The 19,299-nt window shown below is 37.0% G+C and overlaps 4 protein-coding genes across 5 annotated transcripts; 1 reads left to right on the plus strand and 3 right to left on the minus strand.

Annotated features, from left to right (window-relative positions):
* The first annotated feature begins 8,914 nt into the window (after positions 1-8,914).
* On the plus strand, positions 8,915-9,873 carry LOC116206959 (heavy metal-associated isoprenylated plant protein 23). The gene is made up of 2 exons (XM_031539799.1): positions 8,915-9,250; positions 9,359-9,873. Exons 1-2 carry the CDS (start codon positions 9,091-9,093, stop codon positions 9,664-9,666), a joined length of 468 nt encoding a protein of 155 aa, XP_031395659.1. The 5' UTR covers positions 8,915-9,090; the 3' UTR covers positions 9,667-9,873.
* A 1,512-nt stretch (positions 9,874-11,385) lies between these two features.
* On the minus strand, positions 11,386-13,473 carry LOC116206940 (photosynthetic NDH subunit of lumenal location 4, chloroplastic). 2 transcript variants are annotated; one of them, XM_031539779.1, is made up of 6 exons: positions 12,994-13,473; positions 12,531-12,623; positions 12,175-12,235; positions 12,010-12,078; positions 11,842-11,922; positions 11,386-11,693 (listed from the first exon to the last, which is right to left on the minus strand). In XM_031539779.1, the coding sequence occupies exons 1-5, from the start codon at positions 13,351-13,353 to the stop codon at positions 11,843-11,845; spliced, it is 663 nt and encodes a 220-aa protein (XP_031395639.1). In that variant the 5' UTR covers positions 13,354-13,473; the 3' UTR covers positions 11,386-11,693; position 11,842. The 2 variants fall into 2 exon arrangements, with proteins under 2 accessions (XP_031395639.1, XP_031395638.1); XM_031539778.1 differs by having other exon boundaries at positions 11,386-11,922.
* A 284-nt stretch (positions 13,474-13,757) lies between these two features.
* LOC116209199 lies at positions 13,758-16,512 on the minus strand. Its single transcript, XM_031542780.1, has 11 exons — positions 16,436-16,512; positions 16,242-16,248; positions 16,028-16,089; positions 15,803-15,902; positions 15,539-15,589; positions 15,293-15,441; positions 15,006-15,087; positions 14,845-14,916; positions 14,573-14,736; positions 14,231-14,477; positions 13,758-14,077 (listed from the first exon to the last, which is right to left on the minus strand). Exons 3-11 carry the CDS (start codon positions 16,042-16,044, stop codon positions 13,937-13,939), a joined length of 1,023 nt encoding a protein of 340 aa, XP_031398640.1. The 5' UTR covers positions 16,045-16,089; positions 16,242-16,248; positions 16,436-16,512; the 3' UTR covers positions 13,758-13,936.
* A 90-nt stretch (positions 16,513-16,602) lies between these two features.
* Positions 16,603-18,661, minus strand: LOC116207927 (agamous-like MADS-box protein AGL104). Its single transcript, XM_031541054.1, has 3 exons — positions 18,439-18,661; positions 16,824-16,877; positions 16,603-16,633 (listed from the first exon to the last, which is right to left on the minus strand). The coding sequence occupies exons 1-3, from the start codon at positions 18,612-18,614 to the stop codon at positions 16,603-16,605; spliced, it is 261 nt and encodes an 86-aa protein (XP_031396914.1). The 5' UTR covers positions 18,615-18,661.
* Between the last annotated feature and the right edge of the window lie 638 nt (positions 18,662-19,299).

Genomic DNA, 19,299 nt, shown 5'->3' on the forward strand with positions numbered 1-19,299 from the left:
CTTACGTATATCTGTATGAACCAGATGCGCCGTGTTTCCATAGACCACCCTCAAAGGAGAAGGGGAAAAAAAAAATCAAAATATGTCTTAAAGGATCCCAAAACTAGCAGTGCCGGTCTACAAAATGAGCAAATTCCGGTTAAATGAGCGAATTCCGGTTGATTATATAGATTACGAGGTCCCAACATCCGAATCATAAAGTTCGAGAACCACAGCCCCACTCCTATTGCCAAAATATGAGTAGGACCAAGAAATAATCATGTACGTGGAAATTATATTGAAACGTATACAACAAATCCAAAACCAAAAAGTTTGCAAAATCAACTGAGGTCATTTTCGTACTACATGAAAAATAACATATAAATGGAATTTGAGATATAATGCATTGGTCTCATCTGAAAATAAATAAAAAAAATTAAAATTTTCCGGTGATAACGTAGACTTATGTACTTAATACAAAGATAAAAAATAAAACAAAATAAAAGGAAGTGTAAGTCCTCTATTGAGAATTAAATTACTTTTTTATATATCACCGCACTAAAATACTTTTCTCTAAAAATTTTAAATTTAATTCTCAGTCACGAGACTTTTCGTCTCCTTTTATTTCCCTTTCTTTGTCGTTTATTAGGCTTACATGCACGTGTCGCTTATAACTGATAATTGGAAAACCCGTGAAAAGAGAATTAGCCGCAATAACATTTTCTTTTCTTTTCTTTTTTTTGAACCCGCAATAACATTTTTAAACAAATATTTTACATTCAAACTTGTTATAAAACGACAGAAAGCTGTCGCCCACTTTTCTTTTCCTTTTCCTTTTTCTTCTTTTCTTTTTTTTTTAAACTTTTTTTGTAAAATAATTCTGCAGAATCGACACTATTGAGAGTCCCCATCAGCTAGCCATAACATGCACGTAGATGGAGGCAAAGATCCAATAGACGAGTGAAGGTAATGCGCAGAACTTCTGCAAATATAAATTAAGAGCTTCGATAATTCTCGATGCCGAGTGATGGCAACCAATCATCGCGAAACGCCCATCGTACGTCCTTTATAATTATAATCCCCCCGAGCCCGCAGTGTCATCAATGAGTTATCTCGTATAAATGGTTTGTACAAAACAGTCTTATCTTTTGTCTGTTCCGTAATGAGGATACATTTTTGTAGGACTATAAGGTCTTTGCAAACATACCATGTAATAATTGACATCGCAATATATGGCTTTTGGTCCGAAACAATATTTTACATTGATGGGGGTGCATATTATATATGGTTAATATTACCCCAAAAGAAAAAAAGATTATATTTGGTTGATAATTTGGTGTACATTTTCGCTGCGGTCTCTCGAGTCAAGACTTTTGAATACAACTGGAATTCACCATAATGGCCATGAAATATGACCCAAGGGGTTCAAGTGATTCAATATAAAAATCCCGGATTCGAGTTTTATAAGCAAAAAAGGCTCACGATTATGAGCTTTTCATCTTTTAACAGGTTCATTTGATTTGACTTTGAATTAGTTTGTGACAATTGAATTTTTAAATATCATCTGAGCACACCGAAAAGAATGGTTCTGGACTTCTTAGGAGGCCAATTGGTCGGCGTGGGACTGGAGAGACGACAGCGACGTGACAATTAACATCACCACTTCTTCCCTCTATTGATTAATAATCGGACGTGAAGACATATATTATTGGTTATGATAAAAGTATAATTATTATTATTATTATTAAGTTATGCTAATAATTAATTAGAAGTTTCCAATGCATGCAGCCAATCACCTAGCGTTTGATTTGACATCTATAATCCAACTTTCTTATGAAAGAATACTTCGTTATATTCACGTTTCACGAAATATGTCGTATTTGATTCAAGTTTGAATCTTATTGAGATGCCATATCTCATACAATCTTATTGAGATGTCAACTAATTACATCGAACACATTGAAATAAAATGTAATTTTCACCATAATCTCCTTACCCTGTAAATCTCTTGGTTCATGCGTCAATATATATATATATATATATATATATAACATGTGCAGGTGGGGATATTGGAATCAACCGGTGCCATCGGTTTTTGTATTTCTTAGGCTACTGGTTCGATTATGACCCTCATGGACCTTTTGTATATTAGGTTGGTTTATAGATATTCCTCTCCTTCATAATTGGCCTTCGCTACTACATTATTGTCTCTTCCCCGACAAATGAATTCTCTACTGTTTTATTCTAGTTCCTCGTAGCCTTTCGCTTCCTCCATGGGAGTAACGCTTTATTGGGCCAGAGTCATGCGGACTCATCGAGAGTCTCCACACCTACAAGGCTACAACTACTTCATGCAGTTGTCGTCATATACAAATTTAGGAAATGACCAAATGAAATGGGAATATGGGAGAAATTATTGGGGGGCTGCTGAGGAAGAGTGCTTTGCATGATTTAAAATTGGACCGCCTTAATAAAGTTCAGATAGTGCTGCTCCTATTCCTCTCTCGTCTTTATGCTCGTTCATGCATTTATCGACTACCCACCTAACCAAAAAATAAAACATCAAATAATAATAATAATAATCGGAAATTAAAGATTTTTTGGTTCTTCCTTTCAGTTTCCTCTTCCTCTTTCTTACGTATTAAGGGACGGGAAGGGACGGCACGATAAAAGATAATTGGGGGGCATGAAAAGTAAGGGAGACACCCCCTCTCCTCATGTCCATGTGAGTGCGAAGGGGCCAAAAGCCTTCCATCACCATTGCAGTACGTCCGTAGTTTCTATGTTATCGAACACTCTAATGTAATGACCTGATTCCTTTCTTCTTCTTTTTGTATATTTAGCCGAAAGTGGTTGATCCTTCATGTTGTTTTCTTGATTTCATATTCATCGTCATTGAGGTCTTTTAGTTACGACTTGTTCAAAAAATAGAGTTGAGCTCTTGACATGCATCGATATGGCTGTAAGTCTCGATTCCGTTCAGCGAATATGAGCGGAAAGATGGCTGATCCTTGAACTTGCACCACGCATGGGATATGTCCCCTTACGTATATCTGTATGAACCAGATGCGCCATGCTTCCATAGACCACCCTTAAACGAGAAAAATAATAATAATCAAAATATGTCTTAAAGGATCCCGAAACTAGCAGTGTCGGCGTACAAAATGAGCAAATTCCGGTTGATTATATAGATTACGAGGTCCCAATATCCGAATCATAAAGTTCGAGAACCGCAGCCCCAGTCCTATTGCCAAAATATGAGTAGGGCCAAGAAATAATCATGTACGTGGAAATTATACTGAAACGTATACAACAAATCCAGAACCAAAAAGTTTGCAAAAATCAATTGAGGTCATTTTCGCACTACATGAAAAAAACATATAAGGGGAATGGCCATTAGAGATTTCAGATATAATGCATTGCTCTCACCTGAAATAAAAAAAATTAATTAATTTTTTCCTGTGATAACGTAAATTTATGTACTTAATACAAAAATAAAAAATAAAACAAAATAAAAGAACGTATAAATCTCCTATTGAGAATTAAATTACTTTTTATATATCGCTGCACTAAAATACTTTTCTCTGAAATTTTTAAATTTAATTCTCAATCACGAGACTTTTCTCTCTTTTATTTTCCTTTCTATGTCGTTTATTAGGCTTACATGCACGTGTCGATTATAACTGATAATTGGAAAACCCGGGAAAAGAGAATTTGCCGCAATAACATTTTCTTTTTTTCTTTCTTTTGAACCTGCAATAACATTTTTAAAAAAATATTTTACATTCAAACTTGTTATAAAACGACAGATAGCTCTTGCCCACTTTTTTTGGCCTTTTCCTTTTTCTTCTTTTCTTTTTTTAACTTTTTTTGTAAAATAATTCTGCAGAATCGACACTATTGAGAGTCCCCATCAGTTAGCCATAACATGCACACATATATATAGAGGCAAAGATCCAATAGACGAGGGAAGATACTGCCCAGTACTTCTGCAAATATAAATTAAGAGCTTCAATAATTCCCGATGCCGAGTGATGGGAACCAATCGTCGTGAAACGCCCATCGTACTTCCTTTATCTCGCATGAATGGTTTGTACAAAACAATCTATATTTTGTCTGTTTCGCGATGATGGTACATTTTTGTACGACTATAGGTCTTGCAAACATACCACGTAACAATTAACATCGCAATATATGGCTTTTGGTCCGAAACAATATTACATTCATGGGGTGGATATTATATATGGTTAATATTACCCAAAAAGAAAAAAGATTATATTTGGTTAATAATTTGATGTACCTTTTCGCTGCGGTCCCTCGAGTCAAGACTTTTGAATACAATCGAAATTCACTAGAATGGCCAAGAAATATGACCCAAGGGGTTCGAGTGACTCGATGTCAAAGTGTCGGATTGGAATTTTATGAACAAAGAAAACTTACGATTATGAGAGTTTCATCTTTTAATATATTGATCTGATTTAACTTTGAATCAGTCGGTTGAATTTTTAAATATCAGGTGAGCACGCCCAAAAGAATGGTTTGGGAATTTTTAGGAGGCCAATTGGTCGGCGTGGGGCTGGAGAGACGACAGCTACGTGACAATTAACATCACCACTTCTTTCCTCTATTGATTAACAATCGGACGTGAAGACATATTGGTTATGATAAAAGTATTATTATCATTGTTAAATTATGCTAATAATTAATTAGAAGCTTCCAATGCATGCAGCCAATCAGCTAGCGTTTGATTTGATTAATTGATTTGACATCTATAATCCAACTTTCTGATGAAAGAATACTTCATTATATTCACGTTTCACGAAATATATCCTATTTGATTCCAGTTTGAATGTTATTGAGATGTCAACTAATTACATTGAACACATTGAAATAACATGTAATTTTCCTCTTTTCTTGGATTGTGACGGGTCGTGCATGTCTCAAAACGTAATATGGTCATATAGGAGATATACATAATGCACGATGTCTGATCCGTCCCCTCATCCAAATTTCAATTGTGGACCATTATCTTCAAGAAAACTGTCCCGATTGTGTATTTCAGAGTCGACAGTCGCTCTTTCGACTATTAGCGCCAAACGTTACGATGGATTCGGACGTACTTTCGTTCGTGTCTAATAGGATGTGCGTACCTCTTCAGTATTGCAAGTTCATATAAAAAGTGATGCTGCATTCCGAATATAGAATACATATGTCCCATCGGTTTATTATCTTCCCACTCATTGTGATGAATTACGAAATTAATATCTGAGAAGAGAAACTTCTTATTATAATACTAAGTTTTTTGACCCGTGCATTGCACAAAAATTTTACAATAAATATAATTGTATTGACCTAATTCAAAAGTTAAATTGCTTTTTTTGTTAAATTTCAAAAATTTATACAAAATTGTTTATCATAACTTTTATGAACACATTAAAAATAATATATTTCATGTCCAATATATTTATACATATATATTAAAATTTATTAAGTATTTTTATTTATAAACTCTTAATTTATTATGCATTTACTAATTTAATGCTATTAGTCTTAATTGCATTAAGTAATTCTAATTAGTGATGAACTTATTTATTATTTTAAATAAAATATAGAATTATGTTTACATGATTTAATTGAATATTAATTACCATTAAATACCTATTTAATTGAAAACGAAAAAGAAAAGTAATGGACAATAGAAAGACATAATTATTATATTGATATTATTACTAAAGGATCAGAATGTAACTTCCTTTTCAAGAATTTAAACATTAATGAAGATTAACGAATCCTTATGGATCCGAATGGTACTGATTGAAAAAGGTCAATTTACCAAAGTTAAATAATCATAATTATTAATTATTCATACAATGGATTGTATATATGTATTTAAAGCTATACCCCAATTTATTGTATCATTTTCAACGTTATATATATATATATAAATATATATTATTAAAAGTTTTGTGAATATATTAAATATAATATATTTCATATATATAAATAAGACATGAGTTTAATACTGGTTGTTATCTTGCTCTTTTAAAACCAAGGAGTCATTATAAGACAATTAACATATATAAAGAAATTCACGAAAAGTTCGGAGACTAAATCTTCCAATTGAATTATCACTTGTAGACGAAGTTTTTATCCAATTGTTTCATAACATGAAGAGAATTCATATAGATCTACAACAATAGAAAGACATAATTATCATATTAATATTATTACTAAAGGATTAGAATGTAACTTCATTTTTAAGAATTTAAAGACTAATGAAGAGTAACGGATTCCTATGGATCCGAATTGTAGTAATTGGAAAAAGTAAATTTGTCATATTTAAAATATCATAATTATTATACACTTCATATATATTTTTTTTGTTCATATTATTTGTTCAATAATATTGTACAATTATTTATCGTTGTGCCACTATTTAAAATAGGGAATACAACTTTATATATATATAGATGATTAAGCAGAACAAAACAAAAACAATTATACATAAATATATGTGTGTGTATATATATAATATGTATATATATCCAGCTTTGTTCCGGCTGTGTCCTGGGCGCGTCCCATGGTTTCGGTTCCAAAGCAAAAGGCTGATAATTTATATGGACGCACCAAATATATAAAAGAGCCCACCGCCTTCCTCGATCGCCCCCATTATATGATTTCTGCATTTTTATCGGCTTTTAAAATCTGACCAACTTTCCATTCCACCAAAAAAATATATATATCTGCAGTAATTTTTTGTTTTGTTTTTGCAAGTGAATACTCTAATAAATCTCACTGTATATAATAAGATTAATTTTTTTTATATAGACAATTATAACATCTCAACATCTTACAATTTTTTGTGGTTCAAGACTGAGTCGATTCCTGTCGCATGTATGTCCCAGTTTAGTTGTCCTCCCGTTCATTTGCCTCGCCAGTTCACTAGTAGATATAAGTCTGGATGTCTCTTGACCACCATGAACCACATTGAACTTTGTCCTCGTCCTCGACTCACCCGACCCCGTAATTTCCTTTTAGTTTTTTTGTTTTAATTTGGGTAATTTTTTCTAACGTTTGCAGGTTTATAATTAGGTAGAAGAACAGCTCAGAAGCAGAAATCATGTTAATGTTTGGAGGGAGACAGCCAGCACCCAGCAGTTCCCTTCGCTAAAGCTCCTCCCACGATCTCAACCGTTCATCTGCCTCCACGTGTAACCACAACCGCGTAGTTATTTGACAAACATATATATATTTTGGTTAATAATAGATTTTTTATATACTAATTGAAAATTCTCATTGAATTGTGTCAGTGTCACATGATATACCCATTAGATATAAGACTCTCCGACATCAAATTATTTCTTTCTCTGCTTTCGCAGTTTCGCCTTCATTTACTTAATTTAATTTAACTAGTCATACTCATCTAAACAAATGGAAATATAATTAACTAATACGTTGGTAGAATAATGGTTTAATAGTATTAGGCTAGTAGAAGCGGGGCCGTATCCCTTGTTTTCTATATCACAAGGTAATGTCCTTTTCCCACGAAACATTGGTCTCAAGATTCACTGTTTGACACTCCTCAATCCTTTCAATTATTTCCCCCTTTTTGACCCCATTGCCTTGAATTATTTGTCCCGGATGCGACCTACCGATCATAAGTAGCAGGAGCTGGTCCCTCCGAGGCTCGACGGGACTGATGGATCTTGACATGAGCCCACAGAATTTGGATACGATAAGAAGAAGAGCTAATAAAAGACTCCGGACGGACGTGTCCAATACTGAGATGTTACGAATTTCATATATGTACCATAAAGATTATATGTTTGAGAGATCTTCTTGATTCTCATCATTAGTCGTGACAACGATGAAAACTCACAGCGTTGAAAAATGAATGCTGATGATCATAACATTATGCACTGAAATCTCACGACAGCTCCGTTTCATGCATTATTGTCATTAACCAAGTTTAGCTCATACGTTGGTGTTTCTATTTGGTATAATCTTGCAAGGTTCTTGTCAAAGATGTGGTGCAAAAGCTCAGCAACTTGAATCCCTAGACAAAGCAAATTTGGGACATCCTAATTCAACTTTTATGGAATTCCGTCAAAGTCTTTCCTTTAGAAGATATTATGTCTTCAGCCCCTCCACAAATAACAAACAAAGCAATTAATAAATAAAGAAACGTCCACGGGAAAAAAAAAAAAGGGTAAAAGAAAGCTTTCCATTCTTTTAACAACGGATAGTATTATTAGTTGTGCTTCCAAGTTCTTTCCGAATGTCAAACTTTCCTCTCTACCTTCCAACCTTAAAGCACCTTGGCTTGCTTACAGCTGGATTTACATAAATTATTATTGATGAATCTAAACAAAATGGATACAAAGGGTTAGGAGGAACCTAAAATGGGTGATGAATATTAAGGAGCCAAACTTATATAGAGTTCCAAAGAACGTCACGAAAAGATAGGAAGGAATTGGTGACATGAAGTGGCTTCTATTGCCTGTTCTCGGTCCGTGTCCCAAATGGATTTCGTATTAAACAAGTGGTGAAAGAATATGAAACCATAAAGCTTCAAGAGGTCTCCATACCCAAAATTAAGTATAAAACCGATGCACGACTGTGACAAATTGAAGGGCGATGGTACAACGTTTTTGTGTCCTTACTTGCACCCTAAGGATAAGTAAGAAGAACCTTAATCTCAAAAGAAGAAAAGCAAAAGAAGAAGAAGAAGAAGAAAGTTGGCTTAAGAAGACGGTGAGATATTAAAATATCTGTCTACTGCATAATTATTAATTAATTCAAAATAATTTAGGAAACACTAATATGATGCCTATGTATCCTCAGACAGGAAATTTAATGAATTGTTTAGTTATGTTTTGGGGGTCCCACTGCCCCTCTGAAATGGCCTATAAATATAAGGGAAGGAACATTGGACCCCTCCGTCAAGAAACAGAGGAGCCTTCACTTCGTCCTAAAGCCCTCCCCTTCTCCTTGGTTTGTTCAAAGGCAAGGAAGGTATATTATTATACACATATAAATACACACATACACATTTGTGTATCAACTCTCAAGTGCTGTCAAGCCATTGGAGGTCACTGCATTGAAAGAGACATGGGAGTTGCAGGGACAATAGAGTACTTGTCGGATTTGATGGGCAGCGGCCACGGTCACGGCAAGAAGAGGAAGCAGTTGCAGACGGTCGAGCTCAAGGTCAGGATGGACTGTGATGGCTGCGAGCTCAAGGTCAAGAACGCCCTCTCCTCCCTCAGTGGTCAGTACATCATATTCCGATCTTCTGAATCTTTTCTTAGATAATTCGACATGTTTCAATGAAGCTGATCAATGGAACTCTGTTATGTTTTTTGTAATTTGGTTGCAGGGGCGAAGAGTGTGGAGGTGAACAGGAAGCAGCAGAAGGTGACGGTGACGGGGTACGTGGAGGCCAGCAAGGTACTGAAAAAGGCCAAGTCGACCGGGAAGAAGGCCGAGATTTGGCCCTATGTCCCCTACAACTTGGTGGCTCACCCTTATGCCGCCTCTGCCTATGACAAGAAGGCCCCTCCTGGCTTCGTCAGGAACATCGAGGCTTCTGCCACCACTGGCACCGTGGCCAAGTTCGGTGGGGATGATCCGTTCAACGTCCATGTGTTCAGCGATGAGAACCCGAATGCCTGCTCTGTCATGTGAACCGCAGATTGCCTGTGAAAATTGTTGTGCTCATGCTGCTAATTGCGATTTTTAGCACATGATCTTCTTAATGGGTCCTGAAGTTTTGCTTTTTGGGGGAGCCAAGTAGTGGCCGTTGTAAAAAGTGGTCTTAGGTAATACATATGATGTTTTTTCCCGAGCAGTTTCTTGTTAAAATTTTATTTGCAGACCGACTAATATCTGATACATAGTAATGTACCATAGACCGTTCATATGGAGAACTCCTCCGCCAAGAGCGGTGCCATCACATAGACGTTGATCCATTCGTGTTTTAAGATTACCGATCATCAAACCTGAAATGGTCTCTTTCCGTCGATGAAGAGATCCTCAACTACCCAATTTGATCACGACCTGCTCTAGGCTTAATGTGAGATGCTGTATTTTGACAGAAATCCTTTGACTACATCATCCCCGTGATGCATGACAATTGACAACAGCTGTGCCTTCACATAAGATGCTTTCAGAGGGTGATGGAGAGGATCTTACCATTTCTAGGCCGTAGATATGGCTTTTTCCTGAGTAGAGATCATTACATGACATAAGGAACAGACTCTTCTTTGGTTTCACGTCCTTTTCTAGGTCAATTCTTGTTCGTTATGAGATACACACGAGAGTTGTGATGTTACTGATGTATGCCAAAGTTTAGCCGATTGACTTCGTCCCACTGAGCCAACTTATGCTACGTAATGCTCTAGCATACCAAATTAATGGCGATGGGCCACATTTACGACGTATAAAATATCAGATAAAACGGATTTCAAGAAATAGAATCTGTGTTTCCGTCAAATAAATCTCATAATGAAGAGGTCCATGAACAATGATAGAAAAAAATGTGATGGATGAGCAGACTAGGTGCGCATGTTATAGACTCACGGTTAAGCTCTAAATGCCGATAATCAGTCCTAACACAAGGAGTGAGCATTTCTATTGGAGCCTTTAATTGGGAAAAGCAGATACACAGTAAAAGAGAATGACTTGCGAGCGGCAATCAGGGGGGTTCCCGATCCAACGCGAACATAAACATTCAAACTATTCCATATAATGCCAACAAGAGCCAAACACGGGAACAAAGCAAAGAGGAAACCGCCACTTTTGTTTTTGCCCCCACAACCTCTTTTTCTCCTTTTCCTGCAGCTTCGGCCTATGATCCGTCAGAAGCGTAAAGAGTATTGATCAAAGGAAGCCGAAAAATTGATCTGAGAGGTGGAGGAGGACAGTCACTCACTAGCTTAAGAAGTTATCAAATGTGGCAGGCTAGCGAGACCAATCAGTTCAACTGGACCTGTATCTTTTTCGCGCGGTGTGTTCTTACCCGTCGTAACTGTTTTTCCTCTGACTCCCGAAGCACAACTTTAATGGAGCGCAAAGCAAAGAAGAGATTATAAAGCAATGCGTTAACCAGCCATATCCTCTTTAGAATACAATTATGGTCCACATGTTGTCCAAAATCCTCACCAAATCTTGCTCGTACACTGATAAAGGCGGTACTGCCTTTCGAAATGAAGAAGAATCCGATAGGCAATGTCAGTATTGCCCGGAGCATTTCCAAGGATCAATAACATTTTTTCAGTCTGTTGAGCTCATTGCATCCAAACACCAGAAAATGAAAGGCATCCTGACTACCAACTAGATCATGGTACGAATATATACTAACTATGATTCCTTTGCTTAGATGAATTCAAGGAACTGAACTAACAATGAACAGGAAAAGCCCTCAAAATGAAAACTTTATTGATGATTCATCGCATTGAATATTTCCCGTGGAATTGAAGCTTCAGAACCGACTTCCTTACAGATGAACACGATTGATTGGACTTAAACCAACATCTCGATATGCATTTTGACACAAAAAGCTGGTGGTGTGGGAAATTGATTCTTTCTCCCATATTCTTTCTTCGGGATTCTCAGCAGACTTCCTATTTTGATCAGAGGATGCAATGAGGGCTATTTGATATGGGAGCTCAATTGTAAAAGCCATGCTGCTCGCTCTCTGAAAAGCTTATAACCTAAAGCACAATAACAGCTATTAGGCGAGCTTGTCCAATGCATACATAGAAGAGCGACAAAGTTCGAATATATTTGCTGAGTTCAGCAGACCACCCGAGAATGCTAAAATGGCTTTTTCCTACTCTAAAAGACTTGCATGGGCCTGACCTCACTTTGCATTTCCGGAGTAGATACCGATCAAGTTGATATCATAAAGAAGAGTCGCATTGGCAGGTATGTTGCAGTCCCCTGGATCATATATACGAATATCACTCAAGTTACTCATAGCATCAATTTAGATTTAAATCGGATATAGGCGAGTATCTGAAGACTTACCAGAAAAACATCCTGCGGGTTCTGGCCCATAAGCTAGCTCGGGAGGAATCCGAAGTTTACGTTTTCCGCCTGATGAAATTTGCATTGCAATTGAGTTTCTGAAAGAGTGGCATGTAGAGGAAACACCCGAAAAAGAGGACAGCTCAATTCACTTCAAGATCTTACCTACTTGCATCGGTGGCACTCCATTACCTCCTATTATCCCCTGGTCCAGTCCTTTGATTACCTGAACCGAAGACAAATTATAATATTGATTAATCACAAATAATGAGAACTCATAGAGCCATATGATACTAAATTCCTGCCTCAGTTAGCTATTTGCTCCTGAATCAGATTGATAGCATTATTTTTAGAATTTGCTGAGAATTTCTCTTGAGATGGAACTTGACCAACCTTCTAATGATGGTCTGATAATTGATATTTATACTCTTAGAATAACTTGACCACCCATCTGATGATGGTTTAATAATGATGCATGAATTCATGGAATTGACAAATTGACGATGGAGGTAGGATCATGCCTTCCCAACACCGACACGCATAGTTAGGGGCCTTGCACGCTTGTAGCTGCTGTCGAAAACTGTCCCATCTGCAAACCTTGCGGTATAATGAACCTGCACCAGAAACCAGGACCAAGATTATTCGATGCGGAAACCCGACATAAGCTCGAGTGAACGACTAATCTACATGGGAAATGCTTGAAGTAAGATCTCGATGCAAGATCATTTTGTGTTTGAAAAAGATCTAAAAAGTATATTGAGTTTATGCTGTAATTGCCCAATTTGCTATCAAGGTGTCGAAAAATCTTGGCTTGAAATTCCATTCTCTTTCTTCCTTTTCCGTTCTGTCTTAACTAAAACGGCCAAAGGGATGCCTCTGGAATTCCATTTTCGGGCAGCCTTCAGCCCTTTCGCATCACGAGAATTCGGATCCCAATAATGATCCTCTGTTCCTCTGTTCTGGATTATTACGAAAAGGACTCACATTGACAAGCTCACCACGGGGAACCTCCTCGCCCGACCCAACAGTGACATCACAGTACCCGAGCCCTGACTTTGCATAGCTGAGCTCACACAGGGGCTCTCCGACCGTCGCATAGTACTCCACTCTCGTTGCATCGGCCTTCAACGGCGAAAGGCCCAGAACAGCCGCCGCCAAGAACCCGACACCCGCATTGATCAGAGACTTCCCCGACTGCACTGACGAAGGACAAGGAGAAGAAGAGGAGGAGGAGGAGCAACAGTGTACAACAGACAGAGAAGCAGGGGAATTGGGTTTAAGGTAAGAGGAGGAGGAGGTGTTAAGTTTTGGTGCAGACAAGGTCAGAGTGGGGATTGTTGCCATCTTCGCACGAGCAAGTGAGGCGAGTTGAGCTCAAAGCTCAGTGGCTATGGAGGACGGAAGAAGAGGAGAGCCGGTGGGCTGAGCTATGCAATGGCTATGGCAGGGGATTGGATTGGATTGGACAACATGGCTTTTGGGCTCTTCTGCGTATCCAACCGTTGATTTTTGGATAGTGCGAAAATCTAACTGTCCGTTCCCCCGGTACAACTGTGCTCTTTCTAGTCCCCTACTTTTTATTTCTTCTATTGTAGTCCCTATACTTTACCGGAACCGTCAGGAGAGTACGGCTCCGACATGATATGGCGTAATCATACATAGACATACTACGAACCGATCGAAATCCACGAGAAATAGTCACTTTAAACTATAGTGGTTGGATTCATGAACTATAAAACTTGCTTGTATATCTCGATAACCGGTTTCTTCTCTCTCACCCTCTCTAACCTTTATCAGAATGAGTAGTACGCCAACTTGAGCCACAGAAATGCATCACCAGAATTAAGCAAGAAAAAGGTTTCCAACCATAGGAGTTTCAAAAGTCGAACATCAACAAGAAACAACTGAAGGTTCCCAAATTCATGCATCAAGTTTGGAAAACTATCTCGATGTCGTCCAAGTTCGTCAAATCCTCTGCTAAAGCATACCCATCCAGTTCCCAGCTGCTAATACCCTCTTGATCAACAGCTCCATCTAAACTCGGCGATGCAACATCTGCCAACATAGCCTGCTCAGAATTAGTCAAATCGTTAGAAATAATAAGAACAATATATAATAACAATTATTGGTATAAAAACTGGCCGAAACGTGTTATTTATCTGAGAATAGAGTGGATTCATGTGCTGTAAATTTGTTCAACCGATCCAGTAATTTAATTTACCTCAGTAGAAAGCGGATCGGGCACGTCTAAGTTCCCTGGACCCTCATCTGTGGTTGGATTTGCTTGATGATTCAGATGAGCTGGGAGTTGAACTTCATTTCCAGTTGCAGCAGTATTACTTCCACCACCCACAACAGCAGTATTACTTCCACCACCCACAACAGCAGTATTACTTCCACCACCCACGAAGATATTGGAGGAGCTCAAATTGTTGAAGAATGGCCCTAGCACTGGTGGCGATAAGTTCCTAACCAATAGACGGGATCGGAATTCATCATTCAAAGTTTTTGGGACTAAAAATAGCTAAAAAGTTGTATCACGTTATAAGAGTGTCGAGAATACTGTGGAATGTTCTGGGATTCCGAAACTGTGGCAGTGCTCAGCTCATAATGTGGTGGCAGGATGAAGTTCGGGTCTGGATAGGAACTGGTATTACCACCGATAGCTGGAAATTGAGGCAATGGCATTGCGGCAAGGTAATGATTGTGCTGAGTAGTTAAGTTGCTCTGGCAATAGAAAAGTACCAAATGACCATATCTAGTTATGGACTCCAAGCATAAACCCTTTTTTCTATAGTTAAAATTAATCAAATGTATCTTGTGGAGAACATGTACCAAGTAATAGCTGAATTCCTGAGTATAGGATTGCTGGATCATTATAGGAGCATGACTCTGCCCCGGTGCTGCCTGCTCTTTGTGGATCATCAAATCAATCAGTCAAACATGGAAACAATCATAAGCTATTAGCTACTTGCCAAAAATTCAGAGGTGCGTACCTGAAACGGAGAGACTGGGAAGCCTGGGATCGATAGGTTCATTCTGTGACTGCCAGATGCTTTGACGACTGATCCGTGGAAGCTGTACAAGAACATTTGCATGGCCAACAACAGCATTACAAGAGGTTAATGATATGTAGTAATGTGATTTCACCATGATGCGTTGCTGTCCCTTATTCTAATATCCAAGTAACCATACATCTACATATTCAAATGACTAATATTTTGGAGGCAACAATTAAGACTAATGTGTTAGACAAAAGGTTCAGGAAATAGAACGTGTTAACCTGTTTGAGTCAATGATCCAGTTATGATGCTGCACGCAGTGCGGGTTCCCTGTTTGGCGTTGTGCGCCCAACAGCAGCTCATTCAAACCGCAGTTGTAGCTATACAGAAATGGACGCCTGACATACTGTGTTTCTACATCCATCTGGTACTTCATTCATATGGAAGAAGAAAAATGGCTAATTTAGATGAACTTGATGCAGTCGAGGAAAAGGCAGAAGAAAAAATTAATTTCTTTAATTGTGCACCTGAAACGCGAGGGGTCTGTAAATAGTTGTCATAGTACCGAGCAACATTTTCTGGTGCACAATTGAAGAGTGGAACAAGTCATATTACTTATTTGCAAAATTTCAAGGGGAAAAATTCTATCCAAAACCCATTCAAAGCATGAATTCAACTAAGACAAGTACCTTAATTTGGTTTTTCTAGTGTATCATTAAAGAGTGACAAGAAAGGATAAGATGCAAACTTTGGGTGCCACAATGTGAATAAATAAAAAGATTCCGGCTTACCTTTTTTTCTGTAACAAGGCACAAACTTCTCTTCAAGTTGTCCTCGCAACACAGCAATTCAGCTGGTGAGGGTTCATGTTTCTGATCCGGCTCATATTCCCTAATTTTTCCACACCAGACAAAATAAAAATAAAAATGATAAAAAAAATAAACAATAGTAATAATAATAACTATTGCAAAATAAATAATAGCAATTCGATTAGGAGTTTTACGTAAGTAATTTACCTTAGAGATGCCTCCATCACCTCGAGTTCAATTTCAGACCTCCTGACAAGTTGCTCCAAATGCTTTGAGATGAGATCGATCAACAGAATAGACATCAATCAAAAAAGGTTGTTTGATCGGTAAAGTAATGGATAATAAGGACTTAGTTTTAGTTTTATAAAGGGACAACAAGATGATGATAATTATATCGCTTTGGGGAACGTTGTATACTCACTTTGATTCTTGAAGCATCAAGAGCCGCACCGCATTGCATCGATAAAATGAACATCGATACAAGGAAAATTAAATACTTAATTAGAAACTGTTTGAATTTGTAAGTCTTGTTGATGCGTAATAATATAGAGACCTTGATGAAGCGAGACTAGACAATACAAAGCAAACGGAAGAAGTAAGGAAGATTTTATGTACTGATTGTCGAGAAAATTCAGCTTGTCTTCATTGACATCGATGTGCGCGATCTGTTCGAGCCTATGGACTTTCTCCTGCAATTTATTTGTTGCTCCAGATTGTTAACGTTACTAAATGAAAAATCTATTCCGGCGAAGGAGTTGGCCGAAAAATATGAAAATGAGGGATCAGAGATTTGCCTGGACATTTGTAATATGACTGGTCAATTGTCCATAGCAACGAGCCCCCGTCCAGTTTGATCAAGTACATATCAATGCCAGCAAAATGAGAGAGAGAAATTCGAGTGATTAATTTGAAGAGAAAAAATAGATGATGAATTGATTGAAAATAATAATATGAAGATTATTATGCGTAAGAGCACCATTAAAAAAACTTATAATTTATGTACCGATTTCTCTTATCTGCTGGCAAATCGATGTAGCGCTGCAAAACATCTTCAATCCTAGTTAAAATAAAGGAAAGAAAATAGATTAGTTGATGGGTAAAGAAGATAAATATACGCACACACATGAGGATGCATGGGGATGGAAAGTTGTTTTTATCTTAATTTAGTCGTTTGATCATAAAAATTAAATATGAAAGGTTAAAAACTTACTAGCCAATCGGAGTTTGCAAAATCACGTTGGTAACAATAATTTTTTCCTATTATTTTTATGAGTAAATACAAAAGAGTCTAACTGAATATATTAAATAATGACAGTTCAGACACGGTAAAAATCAAAATATATAAAAAATTTATATAGAAGATATAAAATGATTCTATTAAATGCTTTCATTGGAAAAGAAAGTTATTAAAGAGACGGTAAAGCTGGTAATAATAAGACAACGTAAAGAATTTAATTTATCGTATACGGTGATAATTTATTTCAATTTTACCATGCTCCGTCTCTTCAAAAGAGGAGTGGAGGGGGCCAAGTTGGATGGGGTCCCCCGACCATCACCTTTCACAAGCGACGTTGTCAGAGGCTCATGATCTACACGGCCTCGCCAATGTTTTGGTGTGGGGGTGGAGGTTGGGTCAGAGGTTGGGTCGGAGGTTGACAGAGAGCTCTGATGTTTCTCTTTCTTTTTTCTACTTTTTTTTAAAAAATTTGTCATTGCTTTACCTTTTTTTTAAAAAAAAATTCTGTTTACATCTTTATTTTTTTATTTCTAAAATATTTTTTTTATTGAAAATGCATTTTTAATGGAAAATGTAACTCTAGCCATAACGTTGAAGTTACGGACAAAAGTGAAACATAGTTGAAAATTGAGGACTATATATATGTATGATGAATTGACTAACCTCATTTGGATTTGAGGCTTTTTATTGGATCACTTCAGTATGGTATTGTGGACCCTACTTGACCAAAGGGTAGCACGGATTTTCCGTACAAATATATAAATATAGAAATTATGCACGTACCAATGGCGTCATAATTTGCATGCATGCATGCATGCACGCACTCGTAAAAGTTGCATGCCCGGGGATGGAAAGTTTATACTCATCTTAATTTCATCTTTTGACTATATAAATTAAATGAAAGTTTAAAATATGACTCGCCAAACCGGAGTTCGCCACTCAGACTGGTTACAAAATTTTTACTCTCTTATCGTTATTAATAAATACAAAAGAGTCCAACTGAATATATTAAATAAAATAGTTTAAATGCTATAACTTTTTATATTAAATAACGACAGCTCATATTTTATAACTTTTAAAATAAAGAGAACTCTTTTTATAAAATTTTGGGAAGATACGAAGAAACTAGTAAGACGAGGATATTAAAAAAATCCATAACCATTGTTTCTCGGGAACACTTTATTCATGAGATGTTCTCCATAGCAGTTCGTGTGTTCCAGCAGAACAAACAATAAAATCAGGCTAAAGGTGTAAAGAAAGTACGAAAAGATCATCTTAAAAAATGAATAAATAAAATAACTGATTGGAAGAAATGTCGAGGTTAATTTTCATATTATATGAACAAAATAAAAGAAAACCGAGTCTTGATATATATATATACCTGTCTTTGCTACAGAAGATGTTCAGGCGATCAGCGGGAGAGAAGGCAACAACAGCGATGTCAATGTTGCAAGAAGCCGACATCTTGCGCGCCTTCTTTATTAGGTTGCTCTTGCGTTTCGAGAACGTCATCAGGCTTTTGCTCCAATTCTCTGGTCGGTTGAGCTCTCTACCCATCGCAATTGAAGGAGAAATGGAGAAGGAAAAAGGGAGAGGAGAATAAGAGAAATATGAGTTTCAAGGACTTTTGAGGGTGCTCTGCTTGTTTAAATGGTTCGCCTAGTAGAGCTATTTATAAGCTGATGACTAATTAATCAAATTTTAAAATATTAAATATAAAAAATATTATGAGTGATTAATAGGCAGACAAATACCACTTATGAGCCATGAAGAGATAATATAGTGGTAATCAATGTGCACGCCCTGTAAAAGGGGGTCCATGCATGGGTTTCCCCCTTGAAAGGGCTTATAAGGAAAAAATTAACCAAAATTTGTATCTATCCCCTTTGCCATCTCATCCCCTCTTAATGCATTAGAAAGTTATCTAATGGGGCCACCGACCCACTCCGTGATTAGGATAAATCGATACCTAAGCGAAAATTAATTAGTTTTAGGTAATATGCTAAGAACAACTTATAGTCATACCAAAAGGTACTTACAGGATACTTAGAAATATATAAAACAAGTGGTCTGGGGCAGAACCCATTTCAATTATTTGAGTAAAATGTTGAACGGATATTTTGATGTGCACATAATTTTTGTTTATGTAATTATTCGAGGTAAGGTAATTAACTAGAAATAAAATGATATATGAGATAAAGATGTGTTATCATGAATTGCAAAGTCTAGTTCTCACTAGCGG

This window comes from Punica granatum, chromosome 5 (genome assembly GCF_007655135.1).
Source record: "Punica granatum isolate Tunisia-2019 chromosome 5, ASM765513v2, whole genome shotgun sequence".
In the NCBI taxonomy this organism is placed as follows: domain Eukaryota; kingdom Viridiplantae; phylum Streptophyta; class Magnoliopsida; order Myrtales; family Lythraceae; genus Punica; species Punica granatum.